Here is a 26765-nt window from a genome sequence, read left to right as displayed (position 1 = left end):
GAAAGTATAACGGTCTACATATTTATTACAAACAAAATTGAAAATAAATTATGCCCCCTCCCCGTGGCGGTTGCCGGTTTTAGATTTGCTTCGATGTACCTACATCATCGTGTGCACAGATTTAAAGAAGGGGTGGGAGTGAGGGGTCCAGACCCCCCCCCCCCCCCCCCATGAAAATTCATTTATATCATTTGTAAAATTACCAAAAATACACCTTGGACCCCAATGCTCTTACAGACATGTAAACGCTCTAACCCATTGCGCTTCAATGTTAGATAACATTATTGGGGGGGGGGGGGGTAAATATTTAATTAATATTTAATATACTTTATTGTTTATCTCAATAGGAAGTATACATCGATCACAATATGCAGGTGTCATGCACCACCTTAAAGCTGTTATTTACCTAATAAAATAGTGCAAGTGGATTTGAAGAATAGGTCATAAAAGTACATGCATGTACAAATAACTGATATTTGTCTGAGGTTACGTACACAAAACAGACCTGCAGGTCTCATTAGCGGGTACTAGTTTTACCCAGCTCTTCGATAAGATGGGTTCACGTGTATACATACATGTCTGTGTTTTCGATATGCAGAAAAGGATTAGTTAAGATCAGCTAAAGGAATTCATTATTGTGTTTTTATTGGATTATCATTATGATGTTGACCAATATAGGTAAGCATAATACATATGTAGTAGCAGTAGCACAATATAATGAGATTCCAGCTAACATACATAAGTTCTACTTTCACTTTCTAAATGTGATCTCCCTTTGACAGCATACTGTATCATCATCTTTTAATATTTAAATAAGCTTATCATTGTTACCTATCCTATTGCATTTGTAAAGTTTCTGTCATTTTAGTTGCAAAAGTTATTTTTTTCATTTAATTGTCAGACTTGCACTATTGAGTTGACCCCATCTTGACCAACAATATCTTATTAAATTTGTGTATTACATGTAAGTAAGTGTGGACACTTATCATTTTTATATGAGTTATAATAGGAAGGAAGGAAGGAGTATTTCTTTCTTAATGTATTATAATGCATCAAATACAATGTAGGTCATGACCTTATGGGACTGTTCTGACCGCACGAAACAGGAATTACAAAATATCTTCTAACGTCATTATGATACATCAAATGGTGTAAAGTACATTAATGACCCCCAGGTGTTGTCTTTAACCCCCCTTTAAGAAATAGGAAATGATGATACACTGTATATTTTGTTAACTTCTGAGATCTGAGATCCTCATCCCTAAACCATATAATTTATTCTTGCTCTTTGTGTCATTGCGCGTGAAATTGTATATAGATTATGCCCCCTAAGTGAGACACCCTGACATTCTAGAACTAGAAATAATAAAGTATTTTATCTTATTCATATGTTACAGTAGTGTTTGATCCATGTGGGTAATTCCTAGCCTAATGATGTCACTGCATGCTTTGTTTAGGAGACTTTACAATTGCCCCGAATAGGCGAAAACACATGCATATAACAATTTGTTTATAAATCTAAAAAATTGAATTAAGCAATTTCCAAAATGTTAATGTGCATCAGAAGAGAAAAAACAATCAAGAAATGATTTAAAATTTGCTACTGCACACATATAAGAATGTATTAAAAAGACTGAATCTTTAGAACCAGGTTAGAAAGGGGGAGTGAATGTGGAGTATAAACATTTATAATTTGAATCATTTATTGTTATTAATTTTAACTTGTCAATGAATACTAGTTATTGATCCCAAGGTAGAAATATGACCTCTGATCATATCTCAATAGATCATTTGTCAATTATTGCAAGGTTTAATGTAATTTTTTTTAAGAATAACATTTTTTACCAGTTTATCAAAGTTTTTAGACACCCAAATTATATTTTGATTTTAATAGATCATTCGACAATTAAGGGGGGGGGGAGAAGTTTATATTTGAGTTTGTTTGGGGGTGGGGGTTCCAAGTCATATATTTGACAATTTTTTAATGTAATTTCAAATAAGACTAAGCCATAATACAGTCATGAACATGAATAGTATAGAACAAAACACAAACTAATACATGTATATATACATAGGAAGTATTACAAAACATAGATGACTGATCTATATCTGGGTTATTAAATTGAATCATATATCATGTACATATTATATTATTGTTTCTTTGTTCAGGGCATTTCATATATATATATATATATATATATATATATATATATATATATATATATATATATATATATATATATATATATATATATATATATATATATATATTTATAGTGCTCTTCCTGAAATTATCAAATATCATTAAAAACACTGAGATCCCCTTAATCCAAAGATATTATTCCTCCTTAGGTCAGGGGCAAATCAGATCATTATGGCATGTAAGTCATGACCCTAAGGGGTCATCCTGACCCCCTTAGAATCACAAATTGTCAATTATCTTTAAATTATTGATGTTTGATGATCCTATCTCTATTTAATCTTTATTATTAAGTCTCCCGAATGAAATTTTGAGACTTATTGTTTTTGTATGGTTCTTAATACATGTATTATTATTCTTCGTCTTCTTCTTTTTCTTCTTTCCCGCTCTGAACTTGTTTCTCAGAGATGGCTGAACAGAATTGTACAAAACTCTAGGACATGATAGGCCTGCATATTTAGTTGTACACCCTGGTTTGATTTATCTCATTTTGGGTTAGACAACCACTTTTCAGGGGGAGGGGGATCAAAAGGGGGTGGGGTCTAACATTGAACCTTGTAGGAAGAATCGTAGACTCTATTGTAAATGGTAACTTGAAAACGGACAAAGATAATAATATAGGGTTTTAATATTCATATACTGACTGTTGCTGGCAATATATAGGGTTTATTAGATCTGACCCCTGGGGTCATCCCCCCCCCCCCCCAGGAATTTGAAATTACCATATAACTCAGAAACTGTTATAATCATGACCCCTAAACCATATATATTCATGCTTCTGATGTCAAGGGGCATCAAATGTTATGTAGGTCATGGGCTCTGTGGGTGGTCCTGACCCCCTCAAACAGAAAGTCCTTTAATATCTTCAAAACAGTTGAGATCCCCACCCTTAAACCATATATATTCTTGTTCCTTGTGTCAAGGGGCATCAAACAGTGTGTAGGTCATGGGCCCCGGGGGTGGTCTTGACCCCCCTCGAACAGGAAGTACACGAATATCTCGAAAACGGTTGAGATCCCCACCCCATAACCATATATATTCTTGATCCTTAAAGGGCATCAAAAGGTATGTAGGTAATGGGCCTCAGGGTTAAATTTAATTTTTCAAAACCGTAATGCACATCTATGGAACGGTTTCTATCATATCCCAAGATATGATGTGTCGATCCATTAAATCATAAAAGGAGTTCTAGGATCTATGTTTTTTTGAAGTGATAAACGTCAATTTTCTGCTACTATTTGACTCCCTGGATGAAATTTAAATTTTTAAAACCTTACTACACATCTATAGAACAGTCCCTATCATATCCCAAGATATGATGTGTCTATCCATTAAATCATAAGAGGAGCTCTTGGATCAATGTTTTTGTTTTTAGTGATAAACGTCAATTTTCTGCTACTATTTGACTCCCTGGATGAAATTTAAATTTTTAAAACCTTATTGCACATCTATAGGACAGCCCCAATTATATCCCAAGAGATGACGTAGCTACTCCAAAAGTTGTAAGAGGAGTTCTGTTCCCAGGACAAAATTGAAAATTTCGAAACCTTATTGCGAATCTATAGGATACCCTAAAAGATATTCCAAAAGATGATTTGTTTACTGTTGAAAATGTAGGAGGAGTTCGAGGAAGAAGGTTTTTTGTGAAAAAAAACGTCATTTTTACCAATTATTTGACCCCCAGGACTAACAGAGAATTTTTGAAACCTTTTTACAAAACAACATGATACCCCAAATCAAACTCCAAGAGTTAAGTTTGCTGGTTTATAAGATGTAAGAGCAGTTTGAGAAAGTAAAACGTGACAGACGGACGGACGGACGGAACAGGGTAACAACAATATACCCGAACTTTCTTTGGAAAGTGCGGGTATAATTATATTGATATTTATTGATTAAGATAATGCACGTAACAGTGACCATTACAATGATCAAAACAGCAGACAAGAAACTTGTCATGTGTTTCTTATCAAATAAAAGATTAAATATTTTCGCTTTTTCTTTACTCACATGGTAGAATTAACGTTTGCTAATTTCATACATGTTTTCTTAAACGCATCATATATTCTATTACTCTTTAGATTCGAGCAAACTCATAATATGAGATAGAAGATTTTTGTCTTTTTCATGTTTTTGCAGTCATAAATCTATCTATATTAAAGGGATATTTTTTATGCATTTATTCGACTTTATTATTTTGTATCGGTTATAATTTCTTGACAATTATTACATGTTCCATCAATGAAAGACATATAATTTAATATAAACTCGTTTTCGATCCTTTCCTTTAGAAACTATTTGTATTAATATACATTTTTTTAAACCAAAGCGACTTTAAAATCAGATCAAAGATCCGTATTTTAATAAAAATAAGTGTTTATTTTCTCCAAATATACGATTAATTTGTACATCATATCGTAACTTCTACAATCAATATATCTGGTCGGTGATTTCCCTCCAATATACAAGTATATGCATCTGAAAAACAAGGGAGTTTGAAGTCAACATCAATAGTTTTGCATTGTGTACAATATATTTACAAGCTTTAACCACTATATCATCACAATGTAATGGATCTATACAGTTTAAAGTTTTTTTTGATTAAGAGAAGTATAAAATTTCTCTTTAACAGAATTTCTGTATACTTTTCATGCAGAAATTTTTCTAACTTAACGATCATTAAAAAATTGTAGCGCTCGGTATTTATGGTAACGCTTATTTTCCTTCGCTCTTCTTATTCATGCTGTTTAGTTGATGGTAAGTTACTCTTGTTGCTAATAATACATATTCTCAGAACAATAAGAAGTAAATTTCGAAAAGGGTAAAAGAAAGTCGTCCAGTTAACAAATTTTTCATTGCGTGGTGGGTGGATGGGTTGGTAGCGATAAGATGCTTTAAAAATGAGAAGAAAAACAATTAACTACCATTTTTTTCACTGCCAGCAAAAAAGTCGAGAGGAGGTTTGTTTTTAAAATTCATTTTCTATGTGTGAAAATGAGAAGAAAGAACGTCGCTGTTGCTTATTTTTTATTTAGTGTAATTACATAACAAAACCTGGAAATAAACTGTTTATGTATGCTTTGACATGAAAAAGCTGAAAAAACCTTCTCAAACTATTTTAACTCGCTCATTAATTTTTCTTACGTTCCGCTCATGAATAAAGAATATGTTATGTTACGACTTTATGTAACCTTGAACACAATGAAAACTGAGACAAATATTAATCAACAATTCAGTGTTTATTTGCTTTTAAAATGTTTTAATAAAAGGTTGTTGAAGCAAACATAACTATAAATAACCATAATTTATAATGAATGATAATATTGACACTTAATTTGTTCTAGCCTCTGTTAAATATGCCATGCTGACTTTATTTGGCGAGTAAGTTCTGAAATGAAATGACGATCTGGCCTTATCTTTTTTTTATTCATCATTTAAAATAAATCAATTTTACTATGTGTTTGAGACTGACTGAAACTAAATGCGAATATTTACCTTTCGAATAGTTTATAAGAATTTAAGGTTTGTTGGCTTTCGGTCTTTCTGTTGGACAATCCGGACTTTCCCAGTTTATCATCATATACTGTCCCCTCCCCGTCTCAGTGCAGGTTGCTCCGGAACAGCGGTCTCCATCCCGGCTAAAAAGACCTGGAATCGAATCTCCTGGAGCGAACAGTTCCCCCTGGTATTCACAGCCCTGGGGGCCAAGAGGGAACGGTAAAGGTACTGCGGATACTGAGTAGCAGTGAATCACAAGAATCACAAAAATAACGTAGGTTTTCATTTCTCCAGTATATTATGCAAGTCTTAAGCTAACTTTCCTTGTTGGTGTTATTTATAACATGTGCCGTCCACATGACTGACAGTTTTGAAAGCTTTTAGAATACGTCCTCTGTTATCATGAAGAGAACAGCAGCTGTTGGTCCAATAAATCTTACCGAGGTGAACATACTTTGATTAAAATATTAAAAATCGAAGACATTTTCGTCACTAAAGTCTAATCAAAATATTGTTGCTGCATTAATGCGCAAAATACGTGTATACATCTTATCGACATAAAAATAGTGGGTAACGTGTCAAGCTTTAACATAATGTGACATAATCATAAATAATACAAAAAGTATTTTAAACAATCGGCACAAACAGATTCTCGTTATATCTTTTGAACAAATAGAAATTTAACAAGCTGTTTTTTTAGGGTTATATATGTTTTAAAATTGCAAACAATTATAATCAAATTCTGTACCATTTTAATGAATTCAAGGAAAATGTGCCAGGATTAGAATTTTTTGTTGATCCTGTTTTCCTTATTAAGCTTATCAACAAAAGCTTTGGATGTTGTAGATGTTTAAAAAACTATTTAGTTTTGTAAAGTTGTTTTAGCATATGTTTTAATTGCAAAACTTGCTAAATTATACTTTTTAAAACACATGTGTAACATTTGACCATTTGCCAGAATTGTTCGCGTTTACATGGGACATTGCGACCGTCGCTTTACAATTTAGTGCTAATCTGATAATAATTTCGGTGTTTTTTGGGGCATGTTTAGAGAGTGTCTTTCAGAGTAATATTAATGTTATTGTTCGTTACAATTATTTGTATGCTAGTATGGCAGAGAATTTGATTACTAGTATTCGTTAAGAATTTGTTTATTTTTTAAGAATTTGATTATTCTTTTAAGAAAAGTAATCAGTTCACGTTATTTACAGTAACCTGAATATACTTGTATCGAGAGTATTATAGCATTCAACTTCAATGATTACATTTTATAGATTTGTATTAAATGTTTTTCCAGCTCGCTCTTCAGCTGAAATAAAATTTTGTCAAAAAGCAAGAAAAGGTTTTATTATGAACATTAAACACATGTACTCCCTGTATCCATTATTCAATTGTTTAATTAAATAGAATTCTTTTTTTATATTCTTTTGCTCATAATTCGATTTTTCTTTTGACTTAATATATCTTTATTTGGAGAAAACGAATGTTATTATGTGTGAATTAATATGCATCTATTTTGTTTGTTTGTGTGAGTAGCAGTGTGTCCATAAGCTTTTTAATTTAAAAATGTTTAATTTTTTTTCTAAAGGTTAAATAGTGCCTTGATTATTTGAGCTATCTTACATCATCAAGTTAAAAATTTTAATTCATTAAGCTTTAAGGGACACGACAGAAGTTACTTAGTATGCAATGGTGATATACCAAAGGCAATTAACTTTGTAAATTAATAAATTATAGACTGACATAAATATCAATATTCATACTCATTTCATACTATGCAAAACATGTTGCTGATAACTTCCATTTTGAGTCTGAGGCTGACAGCTAGACAGAGAGCGCCTCTGTCATCATCCATCAACATGTCAACATCTGCCGCTGTTTATGACTGGGACCGTGGCCAGGAGTCTTCAGAAGGAGGTAGGGAGTGCTGGTTATGTATGTTTATCATATTATACCTTTGTAAACCTTTGTAATGAATTGCTATGGAGTGCAATGATACATCCTATAGACCATTGTTTACCTATTGATGATTTTTTTTATCACTCCTTTTTCACTGTTAACTGAAGACAAATAAACATACAGATGGTACATCGAAGACACGCTGATTCTAATATTTTTATCTTCATTGGTACATGTATAAACTTTACCTTGTTGCCGAGTTACCATTGGTGCAACAATCAACTCAAAAATATTTCAACCATGCAGCCAGATTGTGCATGCGTCAATAACTGACATCAGTTAAGCACGATGTGGATGAAATGACAACAGCTTGCTTCTTAATCTAGTCAAAAGCATCTTAAAAGGATGTACTGTTAATAACAAGGCCATCTAGGTGACATGCTAATTTGAGATGGTATTATGCTAGGTGTACAATGTGCATGCCGATAGGATAACTTTCAAACAATATTTGATTGTGCATGTATTAAGTCAATAATTTGTTAACCATCGAAATGTTGAAATAAAAAAAATTGGTTTGTTCTAGTAGTGATCACTTTGTTTATTCGTATTAGTGCAACAGTTTGCATTGCCCAAAATAATAATAAAACAGAATGATCAGAGATTTTATTGCCGTTTCGATGTTTGTTACCAGTACATGAAAAGAAGGGGTGTGGTAATTTTGGGCGTAGTTTCGTGATTTTTACTCATATCAGCTATGCGTTTCAAAAGCTCAGCAACTTCTGAAATAAGTAATATATACCCAAGTGAAAACAATGACATATACAAGTATCTTTTCATGATTTATTACTTTTTAGGACTGTAATTAAGCAATTCTGTTTTTTCTGCTGGAAAAATTCTTTTACGTTTTTCTCAAATGCTATACACTAAATTAAAACAAAATTTGTTTGCCTAAAATAAAACTGTCGAAAGGTATGAAATAAAACGCTTAAAATGCTTGCAATGGTTTATTTTAATAACAAAAAATTAACAATTCTACTGTTACTAATGAATATTGATGAAGTAAGAACTTAATCAAACTTATCGTGAAAATCCGCGGTAAATTAGATGTTGTTATTGTTGGATAAATGAAATAGATAACACGGTTGTGTATATGCCCAAAACAATTTATGCAGTAGATAAGACTTTTATACTTCTATGTTTAATACAGTTGTTGAAAAATGACATCATGTATTTTTGTGTTTTACGTTTGTCAATGACGATACCCTTATTCTTGCCCATTTTAAAGAGGCTAAAACTCATACGAATAAAAAAGCTCTAATGGGAAAAGACATATATATGCGTCAGTGTTCCAGGATAGCATATACGTCCCTGATTGTTACACACTTTGTTTCTGTTATCATCAATTTATGTTATATAGGAGAAATTGTAATCGTCCCTCTTGACACGTCAATATTGCAGTTTGTATACTAGTCTAAATGAGATATCGATAAATTACGTAATAGATTTATATTCAAAAGGCCTGGCAGGAAAATGCATAATTCTTATTTATTAAATTTCTATACCCTTGTAACGCTAATGAATTCAGCATTGTTATTTACGGCATATTAGTAACTTTTGTAAGCAAACAAGAATATGCATTTTCGCCTTATTTATAATTGACATATAACTTTATTTTTAATGCGACGTTCTGTATATGTTTTGTTTATTTTATGCAAAACACAATGTTACAGTTATAGATTTGCAATATCTTTCAATAAATAATTTGAAATGTAAAACTTTTGACCAGAAACATTGCCAAGTCTGCACAGGGTGATGCATGAAGCCGATAATGATCTCCCCTACCTTTATCCATACTTCCCCAGCAGCCGGACGAGTCCCCGATCGAAATCACACCGCCTTCCATACAGGTGATGTCAGACACACAGTCACCATTCTTCTCCTTTTTGATAACTCCAGGATCATAATATTTTCCATTGTATTCACACTTTCCTGATGGGAGCGGGGTGGGTACCGATGGAGATATTGAGCCTAGAATGATCTTTGGAGGAAGGACTCCTGCATTGCAGTGACAGATGATGAGGAATGTGGTAAAGAGAGTTGTCAGAATCTTTGCCATTGTCCTCCGGTTCCCTGGTATCATCGTAGTTGAATTAATCATCTCCTTTTATTGCTTTGTGAAGAATCGTTGTAAAAAAGAAAAATACTTGTAACCCCGCCTTAAAAAAGATAAATGAGGCATCAGTGATTTGTGTCACATGTAATAATTAATTCAGCATGCCAACTAAGCTGATATCTTAAAAGTACTCCATCATCAAGCAGATTATGTGTAACAGAAAAAATTGTATTCTGAACAAAGATAAACATCTGTGTACATACTTTCTTCAAACGAAATAATTATTCCATATAATTAGCTTTAAACGGTTAGAAAAAAGTAATAGTATTACGTTGGAATAAATAGGTTCATACGTGGTGAGAATATTTTCAACCAATGAAAATAAGTATACTGTAAAGTACTTTGTGATAAAAATGAATCGGTCTGAGTTCTTTTATGCCGAAATATTAGTAAAAACAGTTTACCTAGATAAAATTAAACTATGGTGATTAATGTTGATATACAATTTGATAGTAAATATACCATTATTCATTCATTCATTCATTCATTCATTCATTCATTCATTCATTGATACTTCGTTAAAATATTGCTGCTATATAATGTTGGTTGTCTTTCTTTGTTTTTCGGTTGTTTTTTTACTATTTGATACTTTCAAACATAGTTTTCTCTGATTTCAAGTGATTGTTCCTTTTTTTCGTATTTTGGTTTCTTTTTTATGACAAATTAAACAATTTTATCCACCATCAGTGTGCTCTTAATTGAAACCATTATTAGTATAAAGCAGATATAAATTCTGATTCTATGTTTTGTCACATCATTAGAATAGTGAAAGTTAATCACATCAATGAACTCTTCTCTCATTTAAGTCCAACACCCGGTCTCAGTTGGCGCTATTACCGACCCCATCCTTCTGGTTGGTGGGATGTGGCAGTTTAAATCTCGTCGTGTCTGGATCGTAAGATGCTAGCATTGCCTCCACTTCCTTTGAGTGATGCATTAATGGTTCTCCTGCCAATAAGTTGTATTTTTAAAGTTCCTCAGGAGTAACAATTGGTATTTAAGGTGTGAAATAGTAATAATTTACACAGATTTACTTGTTTCTCACATTGACACTCCATTCGTGCTATTGTGCATGACATCCCCTTTGTTCTAATGTTTCCTGTCCTATGTACACTTAGTCTATCGGAGAGGGTGTCGAGTCACTACCCCACCGCAAATTGGAAGGAGAAAATTATATCAGGAATTGGCATGGTTCCGGACGGCTTGGTTTTTTATTTACTTATTTTTTTTTTAATAATTGCTATAGTTCTCGTTATTTATAAGTCAGGTATGTCAATAAAATACATATTCGTTCCTTTTGATTTGTGTCAAGATTACGTCTTGTATCCCTTCAAAATTCCGACTTCATCTTAACTGGTATTCAATTGGTTCATTTGTTCATAATTGTCCCTTTGGCTTTGTCAATTACAAGAGCTCAACTCTCTATGACAATAAAGTATTGAGTCAACATAAAAGGGCCATGTTAACCAAGTCGAAATTGAAGCATTCTGTGTGTTGTTTGATTATGATTCCATGCATGATATTAATAGTTTACTTAATAATATTATTTATTTATACCTTTGGTAATGTCTAGAAATTGTAAATTGTTATTAAGTTATTCTTTCATTCCCTCTATCAAACCAAAAGTCAAAAATAAAAGACAGGAAAACATAAATCCGTTGTTTAAAAGGATAAAACCAAACTAAAGGCTTATTAGATGTATTCCGATTGAATATTTTTTTTTCACCATGTTGAAAAACAGAGGAGAGGGCAAAGAACAGACAGTCTATAACAACAAGCCGAGCTGGGCAACGATAACAAGATTGCTTAAGCGCTAATCTATGACAAAAACACCCATTTGTTATATATATTGCAAATAATTAATTTTATTGCAAGATTACCACAACAAGTGCCATTTTATTTACACATTTATTTATCTTTTCAACGGCCAAAAATCAAAATGTTTTGTGGGAGAATGATTTACAAAAATGCAGGTCTCTTAGTTATCCTTGTTCTGTTTTTGGTCCTAAAATGCAATTCTCCGCGAATTGTAGGACCAAATTGCAAGGCGGGTTTGCTTCACTATACGAAATGAAAAAAATAATGTAAAAATGTTTATGATTTAATATCTTTTTGAGCACTTGGTAAAAACTATTTAGTTCAAGTAATAAGAAATCATTCTGTGAATAATATGAGATGATTAAATACTCTTGGAAGTGATCAAATCTACCATATATCTTTCGGGCTTCATTGATCTTGATCACCATTCCAACGAACATGTCACATCATTCTGTAGGAATGGCTCCTTATTCCTTAAACAGGTCGGGTACACTTCCTTATATGGATAGGATTATTCAACATATGACAGTATTTACTTCAAAAAGATTCTCCAATCCATGGATGAGTCGCAAAGCATGACGGTCTACAATGTGTTAACGATTCATAAAACGCACGTGATTTTTGCCTGTTTAATACACAATATTTTAAGCAATATGAGCTGTATCTTTTAGAATTTTATTTTGCTTCAAAAAACCTGCTAGTATGCTAGGTCTGCATGTAACTTAAACTTTTATGCTAAATAATATTTGAAAAAATCATTAATTTTTGTCAGTAGAAAGATTTCTCTTCTAAGGAGTATATAGCAGATTATTTTTTGTATTGACGACAGTTATTCATTTTTGCTTTAAGGCTTCTTAATGTCTTTTACCACAAAAATTAGGCTAACAGAAATTTAAAAACCATGACATTTTTGTCATTTTACTTGAAAATAACATTTTCGTAAAAAAAAAAAAAAAAAAATTTCAGCATGAAAATTGCAGCTCATATTGCTTTAATTGCTTGCCGGAAAATATGTACACCTTGAGTTTTACTTTAGAAAGTTAACAGGAAAAGAATAATACGTACCGATTACTTTGTTTCTTGCTCACGTTAAAAATGTCATGTTTAGTTGATCTAAAAAAAACTAAGGTCAAATCTTCGACTTGAACCTGAATTTTTTCTCAAATATTTGAGGTTTTTTTTCTCAAATTTGAGTAAACTAAAATCTCTGCGTTTCACAAAAAAAATCTTAGTCGTGTTTTTTGCTCAATTTGAGAAAAAAAAAACTTAAGTTACCTTCTTAGCAGACTTAAGGTAAGGTTTGCACTTACAGGGAGATATCTCACATTTTCATTGTGACGTAACACCAACTACCCTTTTTCATCTTTGACGTCTAAATTTATATGAGGTCATAATTGATTTAAGTTTGTTTTTTTATTTATTTCGTGGAGTTTTGTAGGTTAAATGAAAGAATCTCAAGAGGTAAGAATTTTATCAATTTCCACAAAAACGAAGTCCGCATCATATTGTTTTGAATTGTGTTTTAAAAAGTTCAGATTAAACATATTTTAAGATACGTTTTTCCTGAAGTCTGTGGGCTTGTAAGTTTTTTAAATAAGATGTTTTCGTTTACAAAATAGTAGGTAAAATTAAGACTTTTGTTGCATTATTTGCTATCTCTAGATAGTTCATCGGAAATTAATAAAAATGAATCTTGATATAAAAAGCGACATCGTTTTCAAAATTTTTAAGCATGAATACTAGTTACCCCCATAAAAGTCATATATAAAATGTATATATTTTCACGAAATTGTTTACATTTCATCAACATGAAAATTGAAATCATGAACTTTGACCTTTTGTAGTTATAAAACGGCACTGGCAAAATTATTTGAATTTCATCAGAAAATGCAAGCCGCAAACCTTACCTTGTTGCTGAGTGACCATTGGTGCAACAATCCACTCAAAATAATTGCAACCATGCAGCCAGACTGTATGTGGGTCAATTACTGACAACGACAACAGTTAAGCACGATGTGGATGAAACAGCTTGCTTCTTGAACTAGTCAAAAGCATCTAAGTAGATTTACTGTTGATAACAACATCTAGGTGACATGCTTATTTGAGAGGGTAATATTCTAGGTGTAAGTATATCTGCATGCAGATATGATCAGTTTCAAACAATATTCGACATGTATATGTATGAACTCAATAATATGTTAACCAATAAAATGTTGAAAAATTTGTAATGTTCTTAAATAGATGACTTCGCTTATTTGTATTGGTGCAACGGTTTACATCGCCGAAAATAGTAAGAAAACAGATCGTTCAGACAGTTTATTGCCGTGTCTGTGTTTATTACCAGTACATGGGAGGAGGTGGTGTGGTAATTTTCGGTGTTGTTTCGTGACGTTTATACATTTCAGCTATTCGTTTTAAATACTCAGAAACTTCTGAAATGAGCAAAATACTGTGAGACAATCATAATTATATTTTTTTAAGATACTTATTTTACGTTTATCTCATAAAACAGAACATCAACTTTTTAATGCAACGTTTTGTATTATTTATGCAAATATGCCGATGATGATCGCCCTACCTTTATCCATTCTTTCCAAACAGTCCCCGATCGAAATCACACCGCCTTCCATACAGGTGACGTCAGACACACAGTCACCATTCTTCTCCTTTTCGATAACTCCAGGGTCATAATATTTCCCATTGTATTCACACTTCCCTGATGGGGGCGGGATGGGTACAGGTTGAGATACTGAGCTTTCATCGATCTTTGGAGGAAGGACTGCTGCATTGCAGTAACATATGATAAGAACTGTGGAAAACAGAGTGGTCAGTTGAATCTTTGCCATTGTCTTACGGATCCCTGGTGTCACCGTAGTTGAATTAATCATCTTTTTATATTGCTTTGTGAAAGATCGTTAAGAATAAGAAAAATCCTTGTAACTCCGCCTTGATAAAGGAAAACTAGGAATCAATGGTTGCTGTCACATGTTATAATTAATTCAGCATGTCGTCTCAGCTGTTATCTTGAAAATACTCAATCTTCAAACAGATTAAGTGTAACAGAAACTATATTCTCAACCAAAAAAGGTGAATTATTATGTACACTACTTTCAAACAGAATAATTGATTCATTCAATCAGCTTTACACGATAAAAAAAATTGCAGTCTAATTTTGGAATAAATAGGTTTATACATGGTGAGACATATGTATTTTAGTTGTTCAAAACTTTCAGACGTTTGTACTACTAAGTCAACAAATGAAAATAAGTATGCTGTCAGGTACCTTGTTATAAGTATGAATCAGTCTGATTTGAACATATTTTTTTGCATTTTATATTACAATAAGATTGGGCACAAGTTATAAAAACTTAATTCACCCTCTCCTTTAAATCAGTCAATGTGTTAGTTTATGTGGAAAACATTTGCAGAAATTCTATTATAAACAGTGTACTTTAATAAATTTACTGTGTTGTAATTCTCTTTAGTGTAAATAAAGAGTGAAATCAAAACGCAACAAAGTACTGTTTGATTAAAAAAAAATTGTAGTTCTTTTACTGTTCTTTTCAATATGCCAGTGGTACTGGAATAAAAAATATATTCTCATTAATTTATATTCATTTTAAACTATGATGGTGAATAAAAAAGTAATTTTATCTTTCTTTATTTGCTATTTTAGTTTTGTAAAACTCTCAACTGGGCATGGTATAATTTCCTTTAAAGTGTTTATGCCAAAGCTACTACGAAACGTTTATGATTTAGGGGCTAAGGTAAAGAATAGGTAGGAAGTTATGTTAGTCATTCTAACATACCAATTTGTAGTTTTCCTTCTGTTACTTTTTGATCGAAAACAGGTGGCACCAAATATTGCAATATCTCATTGTAAGACAAGTTTGCTCGTATTTCGTCAAACAATTCCCAAATGTTGATGTCTTTCAAATTGTAATACGATATAAAGTATATAACACCGATACTGCACAATAACATCTCTTTATACAGTCAGTAACATTCACATGCATTCACATTATGTTGCCAATTACTTCATTTATATGTACCACCGGTCTGCTTTTATAGACAGATGATAAACTGTTATTGATCACGAGTCCTTACAAAATGCGAAACATGTTACAAGTTTGGTTTTGTGTTTTTTGTTCATTGTGACACCGCTAAAATGTTTTAAGAGATCGTCACGTACTTCCCGAAGTCCAAGCTCTTGTAAAAACAGCTCTAATTAAGTTAAACTTAATTGAAGCTTAAATGACGTAAGGTCAAGTATAAACTCATATGTAGAAAAAAACCTTAAAAAATAAACTGTTTATTAAAATTCATTATAAGTGAATCTAACCTGTTGATTCCCTAACCAATATTGCAAAGCAACTTCATTTATTCTAATACTGAAAGAAGTTGTATAGGAAAGATATTTAAAAGGTGGTTTCTTTTTATGCTATTAAACAGTTAAAGCCAAAAAACGATTTACGTCACCTAAGGGACGTCTATTTATAAAATTAATTTTTCTTGTTGTTACGCTTACTTTAAACAATTTTTCATAGTGTTTCATGCAATAAATAATTGCAGGTCGTAAAACAAATTACAGTTACATGTATATTCTCTTCTTCTTTTCTCATTACCTTTTTATATATTTTCCCTCTTTGTAAAAATACCATTTTTTGTTCGAATTTATTGATCAGAATATGAATTTTATATTATCATTGATACAAAATAGCAAGATAAGATAAAAAAAAGATTCAAAAACTAAAACCTGAGCCACACAGGTGACCTATTGCAATTATTTTTCGTCTGTTGCCGTGCGTAGTGTGTCGTGTGTTAATAATTGAACAATTTAAAACTGTTTCTTAATAACTACATGACCAATTCTTTTCGAATTTAGTATGATGCATCTTTCGGGTAAAAGGGACATGTTAATTTTAGTTGTTTTTTTTCATATTTGGCCCCGTCTGTGGCGCCCCGGGGGTGACAGAGCCATCAACTTCACAAATTACGTCCCACCTTACATTGAAATGTTCACATCAAAGATATTAACCATTTGTCTTGCAGTTTTAAGAATAAGTTAAAAATGTTTATTCATCATTAATGCACAACGCAAGACGACGGACAAAAACAGATAGCAATAGGGCACCCGAGTTACTCAGCACCTAAAAAAGAGACGCACCGCACTTAAACCCTTCAGCTTGCTTTGACTGGATGGCATCAATTGTGCAATACAATACAGTAATACACCTGGCATATATGATAGACTGTGAACTTTAGGAGAGACTCTCTCATTGATGGATCTTTAAATCTTCAACGACTGGTCATGGATTTCCAAATGTGGGAGATAGGCCCAACCAAATACTATTTAAAAAACGTCAAAAGATGTTATGGTTTCTAGACATCCAACTTATGTTTCTAGCCTTTGGAAAATGGGATGAGTGCAAAGACAATACTGGCGTAGCTATACCTGGAGAACGGTGTTGAGGACTGGAAAGCATCAACAATCCTATATTTTGACGAGAGTGTTTGTTAAAAACAGGCAAAGGGACAAATCAACTGAAACAGATCACGGTGAAAAGACCGATTGCGAAAATGGAAGACTTGCAAATAACACAGTTATTATGTTAGCATGCGGTATAACAATTGATTGGAAAACACCCACAATCCCCTATTACCATTATTTTTTGTAAAGGCAATAGTTTTGGGGGGATCGGTTGACCCTAAAATGGACTTTGTGCCTCAAGACCCGTAACCCGCGTAGCCATTATAAAACTACACAGAAAATGCGCATAAATGAAACATCAAATGACGTTATAACACCATAATTTAATATTTCGCCGTTCATTTTTGCACGGTAACCATAGGAATAAGGGACGGACCACCGAAACTTTGATATGAAGCGGGTAGAATAGGTTCCTTATATGAGAATTAAAACAGTTCTCACTAGAATATTAATCAAAGTTATAATGAACACATTTTACAATTCATAATCGTAATATATGTCTGACCAAATGTTTGCCGTTCTTATTTCTTCAGTTGTATTACGAAAACAAATATGAGAATACAAGGGTAGCATCCATAATACCCCATTTTCATCTTTAGTCAAAGAATCTAATCGGAGTATTTGAGCCTGAAAAGGAATTCGGTTGACATGTCCTCTTGTAATGCTAGTTTGTCCAATGTTTTGGGAGAGCGTATAATCAATAGCCGGAGAACATCCACAATCCCATTAATCTTCACTCCTGTTAAATAACAAATACGGTTTAAGACATATGAATTGGCGCTCATTAAAATCATGTTTACAAAATCCCTAGTCCGTTTAACAGGTCGGCCTAAAATTGTTGACTCTCTATAAAATACAATTTAGAACAAATTGAAAGGGACTGGATAAATAACTTTCACAATCTTTTTCATATTGATCTGGTCTAATGAAAGTAACTGACCAACTAAACCTTATAGTTAATGGACCTAACTTACCTGACCTCTATCTTGTAAAGCTACAAAGGCAAGAATTTTCGTAATTCATAAAATATATATAAAGCAAAGTTTTTACCTATGGGTGAAGTGATCCCAGTTCTTTTAATACATTTATTAAAAGAATATGATACTCGAGACTAGACGAAATCCACACTAATATTAAGTGGCCTTCGTTTTCCATCAGAACAAGGGTTATGAAGGGGAAAAAACACCCGTCGGCACTTAACATTAATGACGGAAATGATCGCAGTGCAATATATTACTTTTTACTCATTGTAAGGTCTTGGAGAACCAATGAACCTCAAAATTTAAGATATTTTAAAATACCCGTTACTCAGATAGCTTGCCTTGCCAACATGAGACCTGTTGCCTGTAAGCTAGCCGCTGAAATAAATGCAATATAATACACTGATATACTAGAGACTACTGAGGGACATATAATAATTTGGGTATGAATTGCGACCTCAAAAATACGTCTGATATCACGAAAGATGTTGATAAATATATATATATATATATATATATATATATATATATATATATATATATATATATATATATATATATATATATATATATATTGTTGTACAGCTGTCCTTTTTTTGAAATACAATGTCATATTTTGTGTTGTTATATTTAGTAATTTAACATTTTTAATTAGTTTTCTCATTATGTCACAAGTAAAATAATCTTATTCTTATACCCTGAAAATTGCTGAATCACACCGGAAATAATTATATTGCCCTCCCGAAATTGTTAAATCATCCTTGCTTACAATAATTCTGAATATGAAGTAAATACGTCGGGTTCGAAATTTAACTAAGCAAACGTAAATCAAAAGGCCCTGGGGTTTTATGTCAAAACACTCCAGGGCTTTCATGCAACTGCAACCTCAGTGCAAAAATTCTGGTATCTCGCCCTCAAAGCCATGTAATAATAATTATAAGCATAATATATTATATATGTGTAATTTTCATTATATGATATAATTCAAACTTGTTTTACCCATAAACCAGAACTAAAGGATATAAATATAAAAACTTGTTTTACCAAAGCTCAAAAACTATATATCAGTGATTTTTAAGGGTCGTGCCCTTCAAATTTTAGGAAGCTTTTATCTTCCTTTTAAAGGATAAACCAAGTTATAAAACAAATCAATACATTATATAAATATTTATTTTACGTCGATCAATAAAATCAAATGAATTAATGCAGTCCCCATGACGTCTATGGACGGTCCTCTACGTCATAGTTCAGCGCCCGGACGGTCTCGTCATAATTGTTTAGCATAGACCGTTCCTCTGGTTTGTTAGGGATTGCCTGATCTATGTCCACCGTGTCTAGCTCGGGATCATTTAATTCCTCGGCTCTTTTTTCTTCAACTTGACCTGTTGAATTTGCTGCTGGTTCAGGGTTTTCTTCAATTTCAACTGGATTAGAAGTAACGGGCTCATATAATTCATCGGCTCCCGTTTGACCTTGACCTGTTGAATTTACTGCTGGTTTAGGATTTTCTTCATCTTCATCAGGACTAGAAGGAACGGGCTCATCTGATACCTCGGCTCTTTTATGATCTGATTAATAAATTTGCATTGAATTAGACTACATATGAGCATGTTTTTTAATGCGTTTTTTTTATGTTTCCTTTTTTTGAGCTTTGTGAAAAGGGATAGAAATTGAGATTTCAACCTCAATCTTAGAATTTATTGTGTTTATTCTAATTCGAAGAATTCCAGTTTAGAATGGTTAAAAAATTTCATGAAATAAATAATGTTATAATGACATATCAATGTATGATTTATATGCTACTTATATATAAAGTGCTTAATAAACACATACAGTTTTGACTCTAAAATTTTCAAGTGAATCTTTGGAGGAGAACTCGCATAAATTTTCCCCAGAAATGGCCTTCAGAAGTATAAGCATAAGAATACATTAGGCAAAAATGCTAACACACCACCTACTATTTCTTTGTTTTAGATCTGAACACAACAAAGATTGATTAATAAATCATTTTAATAGTTTATCATAATACAGATAATGAAAAATAATCTGTATTATGATAAACTATTAAAATGATTTATTAATGAATTTGTTGCAAAATTATTGACCAGTTGCTTTGAGTACAGTTTATGAAACATTGGTACCCCCCAATATGTGATTCACATATCAATATTGGGTGTAGCCTCCATTTGCTTGGATAAATGTGATGTGTCTGTCTTGTCGCCTAGTATTTATGCGGCGCTTTGGAATTCTTGCTCGGTCCCTCACACTTCCGGTTTGTACAAATTTCCGGTACAAACTTGCAATTGACATGTGGTGCCTATTAAACAATGTGGCTACCTAAACATGACATTGTTTTAGTAGATAAGCATGCTGCATCATGTTTTGACCAATATCACCGGTAATCGTTAAATTAACATTTTTTCTAACCTCACTATAGGAGCACCTGCAGACACTATACCAACTGTCCTGCCACGCATTTCTGTGGTCAAACGCGCCATACCCCGTCGGGTTTTTTTTGTGAGGTTTTAGTAATGCATGCATCAATAATGAGCACACAAAAAAGAAAATAAAGATTTATTTTTCCAAAAAAAGTGTGAGCACGATTTGAGCATTTCTAAAGAACAGTTACGCTTTGGTTAACATTGCATTCATTTATCCGTTTGGGCATTTAAATGTCTTACTTATAATTAAGGTCACCTATTTAAACATTAAATACATCTTGAAATTTTTTTAGAATGTAAATATAATTTTATTTTAAATGGTGCGTTAGCAATTTTGTCTGGTGTATATATCAGGTCCTGACCATTGGCATAGCAACTTAATTGCACGAATTATATATACCTTGTCTGATGACGATAATTCGTAAATATTTTTATCATGCCTATTTGTAAAACATTTCTGACATGATACATGTATTCATAATTCTCTTATTCTCTCTCAATCTCTCCGTTTTCTTCTTTCCCTTTTTTTTTTCTTTGTCTCAAAATTGTTGAAAATAATTTTATCAACAGATCTATCAACTGTATTAATAATGCTAAGATATATACATACAAAAACAATTAGCCACTCAAGGCCAAAAAGTACCACACAACACCATTTTTGACTGTGTTGTTTTTGACTAAACATTAATTAAGCATTAATTTTGAAAAATTCACAAATTTATTTTTCATCTTTGTTTCTCAGTTTAGGAATGATGCAGAGGTTCTTTTCATTTCGACTTAGTTAAAAATGGCATTTTATGTTGAATCACATTGTTGATACAGATTCAGTTTCATAAACTTGCATAGACAAGGGTTGCTTCATAGAGATATTAGATTTAAAATAATTTTGTAGGAATATAAAAAAAACATACGCGTAAAGCAGCCCCTGGAATCTCCGGCAACTGGACCGTATTCTGTACATAACATTGTTCTCTCACAGTCCCCCTCCGTACTGGAGTGCATGATTTCCCCGGGCCTGTAATGCTTCCCGTTGTAAAAACATCCGGGGGGAGGGCCAGGGGTTGGACCGTGTGGAATCACCATCCCACAACAAACCGGAAGGAGTAGGAGAAGAACAGCGCTCTGCATGGTTCTTGGTGTCTTTGTTTAATGAGAACTGTTTCAGTTTACACCTTTTTATAAGCCGGGTATGTCAATGAAATCTATTTTTTTTTTATTTTGTGTCTACTCAGATAACACGTGTAACTGACACATTCTGACCCCGCCTTTACTAGCATTTTTTTATGGTTTATTTATTTATATTTTCCCTCTTGATTGTATCAATTATAAGAGCTCTAAACTGTTTATGACAATATGAAAAAACTGTTGACTGACTTACATTCTTACATAACGTTTAAACAAACTCTTCAAAAAAACCATTAAAAAGATCAGGGTTTGTTTTTTAAATACTTCACGTAATTAAAAATTTTCAATTTTGGTGCTACAACAGATTTGTCCAGTACTAAATATTGTCTTATTGCATTAGTTAGTCACATAGCAGCTTTCTATGGAAAAAAAAGCTCATGTCAGAGAAAAGAAAAAATGCAGAAAATATGGCTGGTAGCACCACAACAGTAAACTAGAAAAACAGGTTAAATGAGCAAAGGTTATGTTGCATTGAGTCCAAAGGAATCTGAAATGATATCCAGATAATGTCTCCGTTAATAACAATCAGGTGATAACGTGTAGTTGATTTTGTAACTTTTTTAAAAGTTATACATGTACACCTAGTTGAATGGAGTTCATTAAATATCTTGATTTACACGTAATGCAAAATAATTATCGAAATACAAGATTAGCACTATTAGGGCCCATTTTTATATTCATTTGAAAGCAGTGTTTGTGGGAAAGATTTACTATCTAACTGAAGATTCTATAGATGTCTTTGTTTTGTTTTTGCCCATAAAATGCAATTCTTATGTTGGATAGATTTTTTGAAAACATAAATTAGTTTTATGTTTAAAAGTTTTCACGGTTGTCTGTGTTATTTTAAAGTTTTTAATTTTGACCGTTAGTTTAAGAAATATTTTATTCAAAAATATACATATAAGTATATAAATGAATCTGGATTGAACAGCAGGCAATAATAGCCTATATTAGTTCTCTCCATCTGAGATCAAGGTATAAATATTTATAATACTAATAGTATATACGTATCGTACTTTCCGAAGATTTACATGCAGATTTTAAACTGTTCGGCAAAGTGTTCCATAATTTAACTGTTGAGGGTAAAAAACTATTATAATATGCAACAGTTCTGGTATTTAGAATGTGAAACAAGTTATTATTACGTAATGAATAATTGTGTGAGACTGGGAGACACTGTTCAACCATATCAAACAAATATTTGGGTGTATAATTATTCAGTTTTTTATACATGAGTGTAACTTTGTGTTTTTTCCTTCTATCGCTTAACGTTTCCCACCCTAATTCATTCTATAAGTTTTGTCTTGAGGAAGTGCGCCTCAGTCCTGTATAATGCGCCCAGCCTCTATTTGTACACTTTCTAAAAGATTGCTCTGTTCTTGCGTACAATTATCCCATACTGCATCACCATATTCTAAAATAGGACGAATAAAGGAAATGTAAATTTTAGTTAAAGACTCCCTGTTTTATTTGTATTTAAGAGTACGAAGAACATTTAAACGTTGACTTGCTTTATCAAAAATGTTTGTAATTTGTTCAGACCAACATGCATTTGATTGGAGAATTAGTCCGAGGTGACAGTGATTTTGCTTACAGTCTATATAGTTTATTGTATGACCAAAGGAGATATCCGGATGTGATTTATCTGACCGAGTGAAGTTAACATTTACAGTTTTGTTAGGATTAAACTCCACCAGCCATTGTGTAGACCATTTTTTAATTTTTTCTAGATCATTTGTTAAAGATATTGCAGGTCCTATTGTATCAGAGTCTACAATTGCAAAAAGAGAAGTATCATCTGCAAATAACCGAATTTGATTTTCAAGAGTAAGAGTGATATCATTAATATATACAAAAAAAAAAAGAAATGGACCAAGTACAGAGCCCTGGGGAACAAAAGCATTTATACTTTGTTCAGTAGAGAAATATCCGTCTAACAATACTTTTTGTTCGCGGTCAGTAAGATAATTTTCAATCCAATCTAATATGTTCCCATAGATACCATTTTGTTTTAGCTTATATAATAGTCCCTTGTGCCAGACCTTGTCAAATGCTTTTGAAATATCACAAAATATAAACCTAACATCTTTTCCTTGGTCTAGATTGCTAATAATAGTATTATATATTTCCAAAAGTTGATTCACAGTAGAATCTCTAGGTTGAAAACCTGATTGGTTTTTAGATAAAAGATTATGCTCTAACATGTAGTTGTAGAGATATTTAAAAATGATTTTTTCCATAATTTTACATAAAATACTAGTTAACGCGATTGGTCTATAGTTTCCTGGCTCTTCAGTGTTACCTTTATTTTTGTAAACTGGTGTGATATTGGAAACATTCCACACATGAGGGAGTTGTTTATTACTTAATGATAAATTGAACAACTTTGTAAGGGGTCTAATAATGGAAGGGATAATTTTTTTTAAGTATATGTGGAGAAATATCATCGGGTCCTGGAGGTTTAGATGGATTTATATTTCTTAGTTGATCTTCTACATCCTGGTCAGTGATGCAAAATAACTATTCGCCACCATTTTCCAGGAGGGATTGTTTTATCTAACACTTGAGAGGTAATTTTTTCTTTGTAAGCTTGTTTTAATTTGCGCACCATGCTTATGACTTCATTTCTTAGCTGCCGATATTTATCCCACTGGTAATCATTGTTTTTTAATTTTGCCTTATAGTGTATCCTATGAATAGTAACTACTTTTTTGGGAATATTTTTGTCAACATAATGGTCATATACTTTAGTAAAATTGTCATAAATATCATTGATATTATGAGTATTAAATACCTCCATATCCCAATCAACATCTAATAAGTCTTTGCGCAATTGTATGTAGTTTGCATTTGCATAATTTCTTACGTATCTTTTGTATGAATGTTGCTTAAATGTAAATCTGCACCCACTGGACAATGTGTACTACAAAATGGTGTTAAGACATTTACAGATTCAATATGTTCAACAACATTTGTCATAAAAAGATCAATAAATGTACCTCTTGATGTTGAAAAACTTGTTGGTTGTTTCACAACATTTGACAAAGAAAAGTTTTGCAGCATTTGTTTAAATGCATTATTGCCATCAGCTAGCATATCAAAATTAAAATCTCCTAAGAGAAACAATGGTAATTCAATATAATTTTGACCGTTAAAAATTATTTGCATTTTGACAGGTTGGAAATAACCTTAAAGAGATCGCTTTATTTTAGATAATGTATAAAATACACTCTTACATGCCAAAATGTTTCGCAGATATTGCTACCATCTTAAAAGGGTAAATCTTGCAATTGTACTCTTTTTTTAAAGACAATTTAATATGTTGTAGAATTAAGAACGAAAAAAAATACCAAACGACAAGTTTTATTAATCCTCAATATTGCACAGTTCGCATTTATTTTCAAAGAGTTATTAATCTTACATATTATTTTTAATTATTAATCATTTTTAATTGCTATTTTAGTTGAATAAAACTCTTAATATGACCTGCTATAATTTTCTTGAAGTTATTCATCACTATTAAAAAACTTTAAGGATTTAAAGTTATGGTTAAAATGTTGAGGAAGCTAGACAAGCCTTTCTTACATACTAAATGTGTAAAATGTTTCCCTCTGTTACTTAATATAATCGAAAACAGGTGGCTTGCAAAGTTCATTTATTTCATACACGTAATTCAGGTTTTTATCTTTCTCTTTGAAAGACAAGTTAGTTTGTAATTCACTAAACAATGCCTAAATATTGATGCCTTTTAAAATGTATTATGACATAAAGTGTATAATATTGATATTAGGCGATAACATTTCGTTATTCAGTAAAAAAAAAAAACCATCTACAGTCAATTATATGAATAAATGACTTCGATCAGCTGTACCACATGTTGTATTCTCGAATCCGATACATCCCACCCACATCCGGTATGTGTTCATAGGATGGTGATAAACTATTATTGAACACAAGTCTTTACAAATTCTGTAACTTGATACAGGTTTAGTGTTTGTATGTTCTGTGACTTTGACACATTTAAAAAATTAAAAATTCCTATGGTCTCAATTTTTTCTAAATGAATTCAAGAAACGGTTTAACCCCAACAGCCATTATATATTTTTTTAGCTTTAATGACGTAAAGTCAAGAATAAACTCATATACATGTACGAAAAGATTGTAAAATTATCTGAATATCAAAAATACATTTAAGTGAATCGGTTGGTTCCCCAACCAATATTGCAAAACAACAATTACTACCAATAAAGTTGTACAGTAAAATAATCAGAAAGAGGTTGGTATCTTCTTATGCCATAAAGCCAAAAACGATTAAATTCCCCTCACCTGACAGACGTCTATTTAGTAACAAAATTAATTTAGTTTTGTTGATACACTAACTAAAACAAGTTCTTATAGTGATATGTGTAACAGATAATTGCACTTCTATAAAAAAAAATCACTACTACATGTTAATATTATAAGAACTTCACAAATATTTTTTTATGTGGCCCTATTTCTTTAAAACTCATAATAACGAGAAAAGATTTCGTTATAACGAGTTATTTATCTCGTTATTGCGAGAAAGATCTCGTTATTACGAGTTAATTATCTCGTAATAACGAGAAAAGATCTTGTTATTACGAGAAAAAAATTATATGAAATGAAGCGTTTCTGAAAAGACCTCCTTGTCGACGGGATTATCCTTTCAGTCTATCTTTTTCTTTCTAGAAACGTTGATTTAATTTTGATCTTTTCTCGTAGTTTCTTTAAAACTGCTTTGTCCGATTTTATATCAAATTATGTGCACGCTTTAAAACGATGCTAAGGATGTGTATAATAATAAACATTGCATTAGTTCATACTCTTTACATAAAGGGAATAGAACAATGAAATGCACCATTTTAAATAGATCTTTTCTCGTAATAACGAGATAATTATCTCGTAATAACGAGATCTTTTCTCGTAATTACGAGATAATTAACTCATAATAACGAGATCTTTTCTTGTTATAACGAGATAATTAACTCGTAATAACGAGATCTTTTTTCGTATTTACGAGATAAAAATATTTTTATGTGGCCCTATTCGTCTTTCGTAAAAC

General features: G+C 32.0%; 2 protein-coding genes and 1 long non-coding RNA gene across 3 annotated transcripts; all 3 read right to left on the bottom strand.

The window, feature by feature from the left end:
• Positions 1-4551: 4551 nt before the first annotated feature.
• On the bottom strand, positions 4552-6358 carry LOC128190427 (uncharacterized). The gene is made up of 2 exons (XR_008244355.1): positions 5693-6358; positions 4552-4675 (listed from the first exon to the last, which is right to left on the bottom strand). It is a non-coding gene; the product is annotated as an uncharacterized LOC128190427 (long non-coding RNA).
• Positions 6359-8242: 1884 nt separating this feature from the next.
• LOC128190426 (uncharacterized) lies at positions 8243-10265 on the bottom strand. Its single transcript, XM_052862470.1, has 2 exons — positions 9437-10265; positions 8243-8373 (listed from the first exon to the last, which is right to left on the bottom strand). The coding sequence occupies exons 1-2, from the start codon at positions 9750-9752 to the stop codon at positions 8279-8281; spliced, it is 411 nt and encodes a 136-aa protein (XP_052718430.1). The 5' UTR covers positions 9753-10265; the 3' UTR covers positions 8243-8278.
• Positions 10266-19208: 8943 nt separating this feature from the next.
• On the bottom strand, positions 19209-21654 carry LOC128189357 (uncharacterized). The gene is made up of 2 exons (XM_052860929.1): positions 21409-21654; positions 19209-19624 (listed from the first exon to the last, which is right to left on the bottom strand). Exons 1-2 carry the CDS (start codon positions 21623-21625, stop codon positions 19278-19280), a joined length of 564 nt encoding a protein of 187 aa, XP_052716889.1. The 5' UTR covers positions 21626-21654; the 3' UTR covers positions 19209-19277.
• Between the last annotated feature and the right edge of the window lie 5111 nt (positions 21655-26765).

Source organism: Crassostrea angulata, chromosome 6, assembly GCF_025612915.1.
Source record: "Crassostrea angulata isolate pt1a10 chromosome 6, ASM2561291v2, whole genome shotgun sequence".
NCBI classification, from domain to species: Eukaryota; Metazoa; Mollusca; class Bivalvia; order Ostreida; family Ostreidae; genus Magallana; species Magallana angulata.
This window is presented reverse-complemented; position numbering and strand designations above follow the sequence as displayed.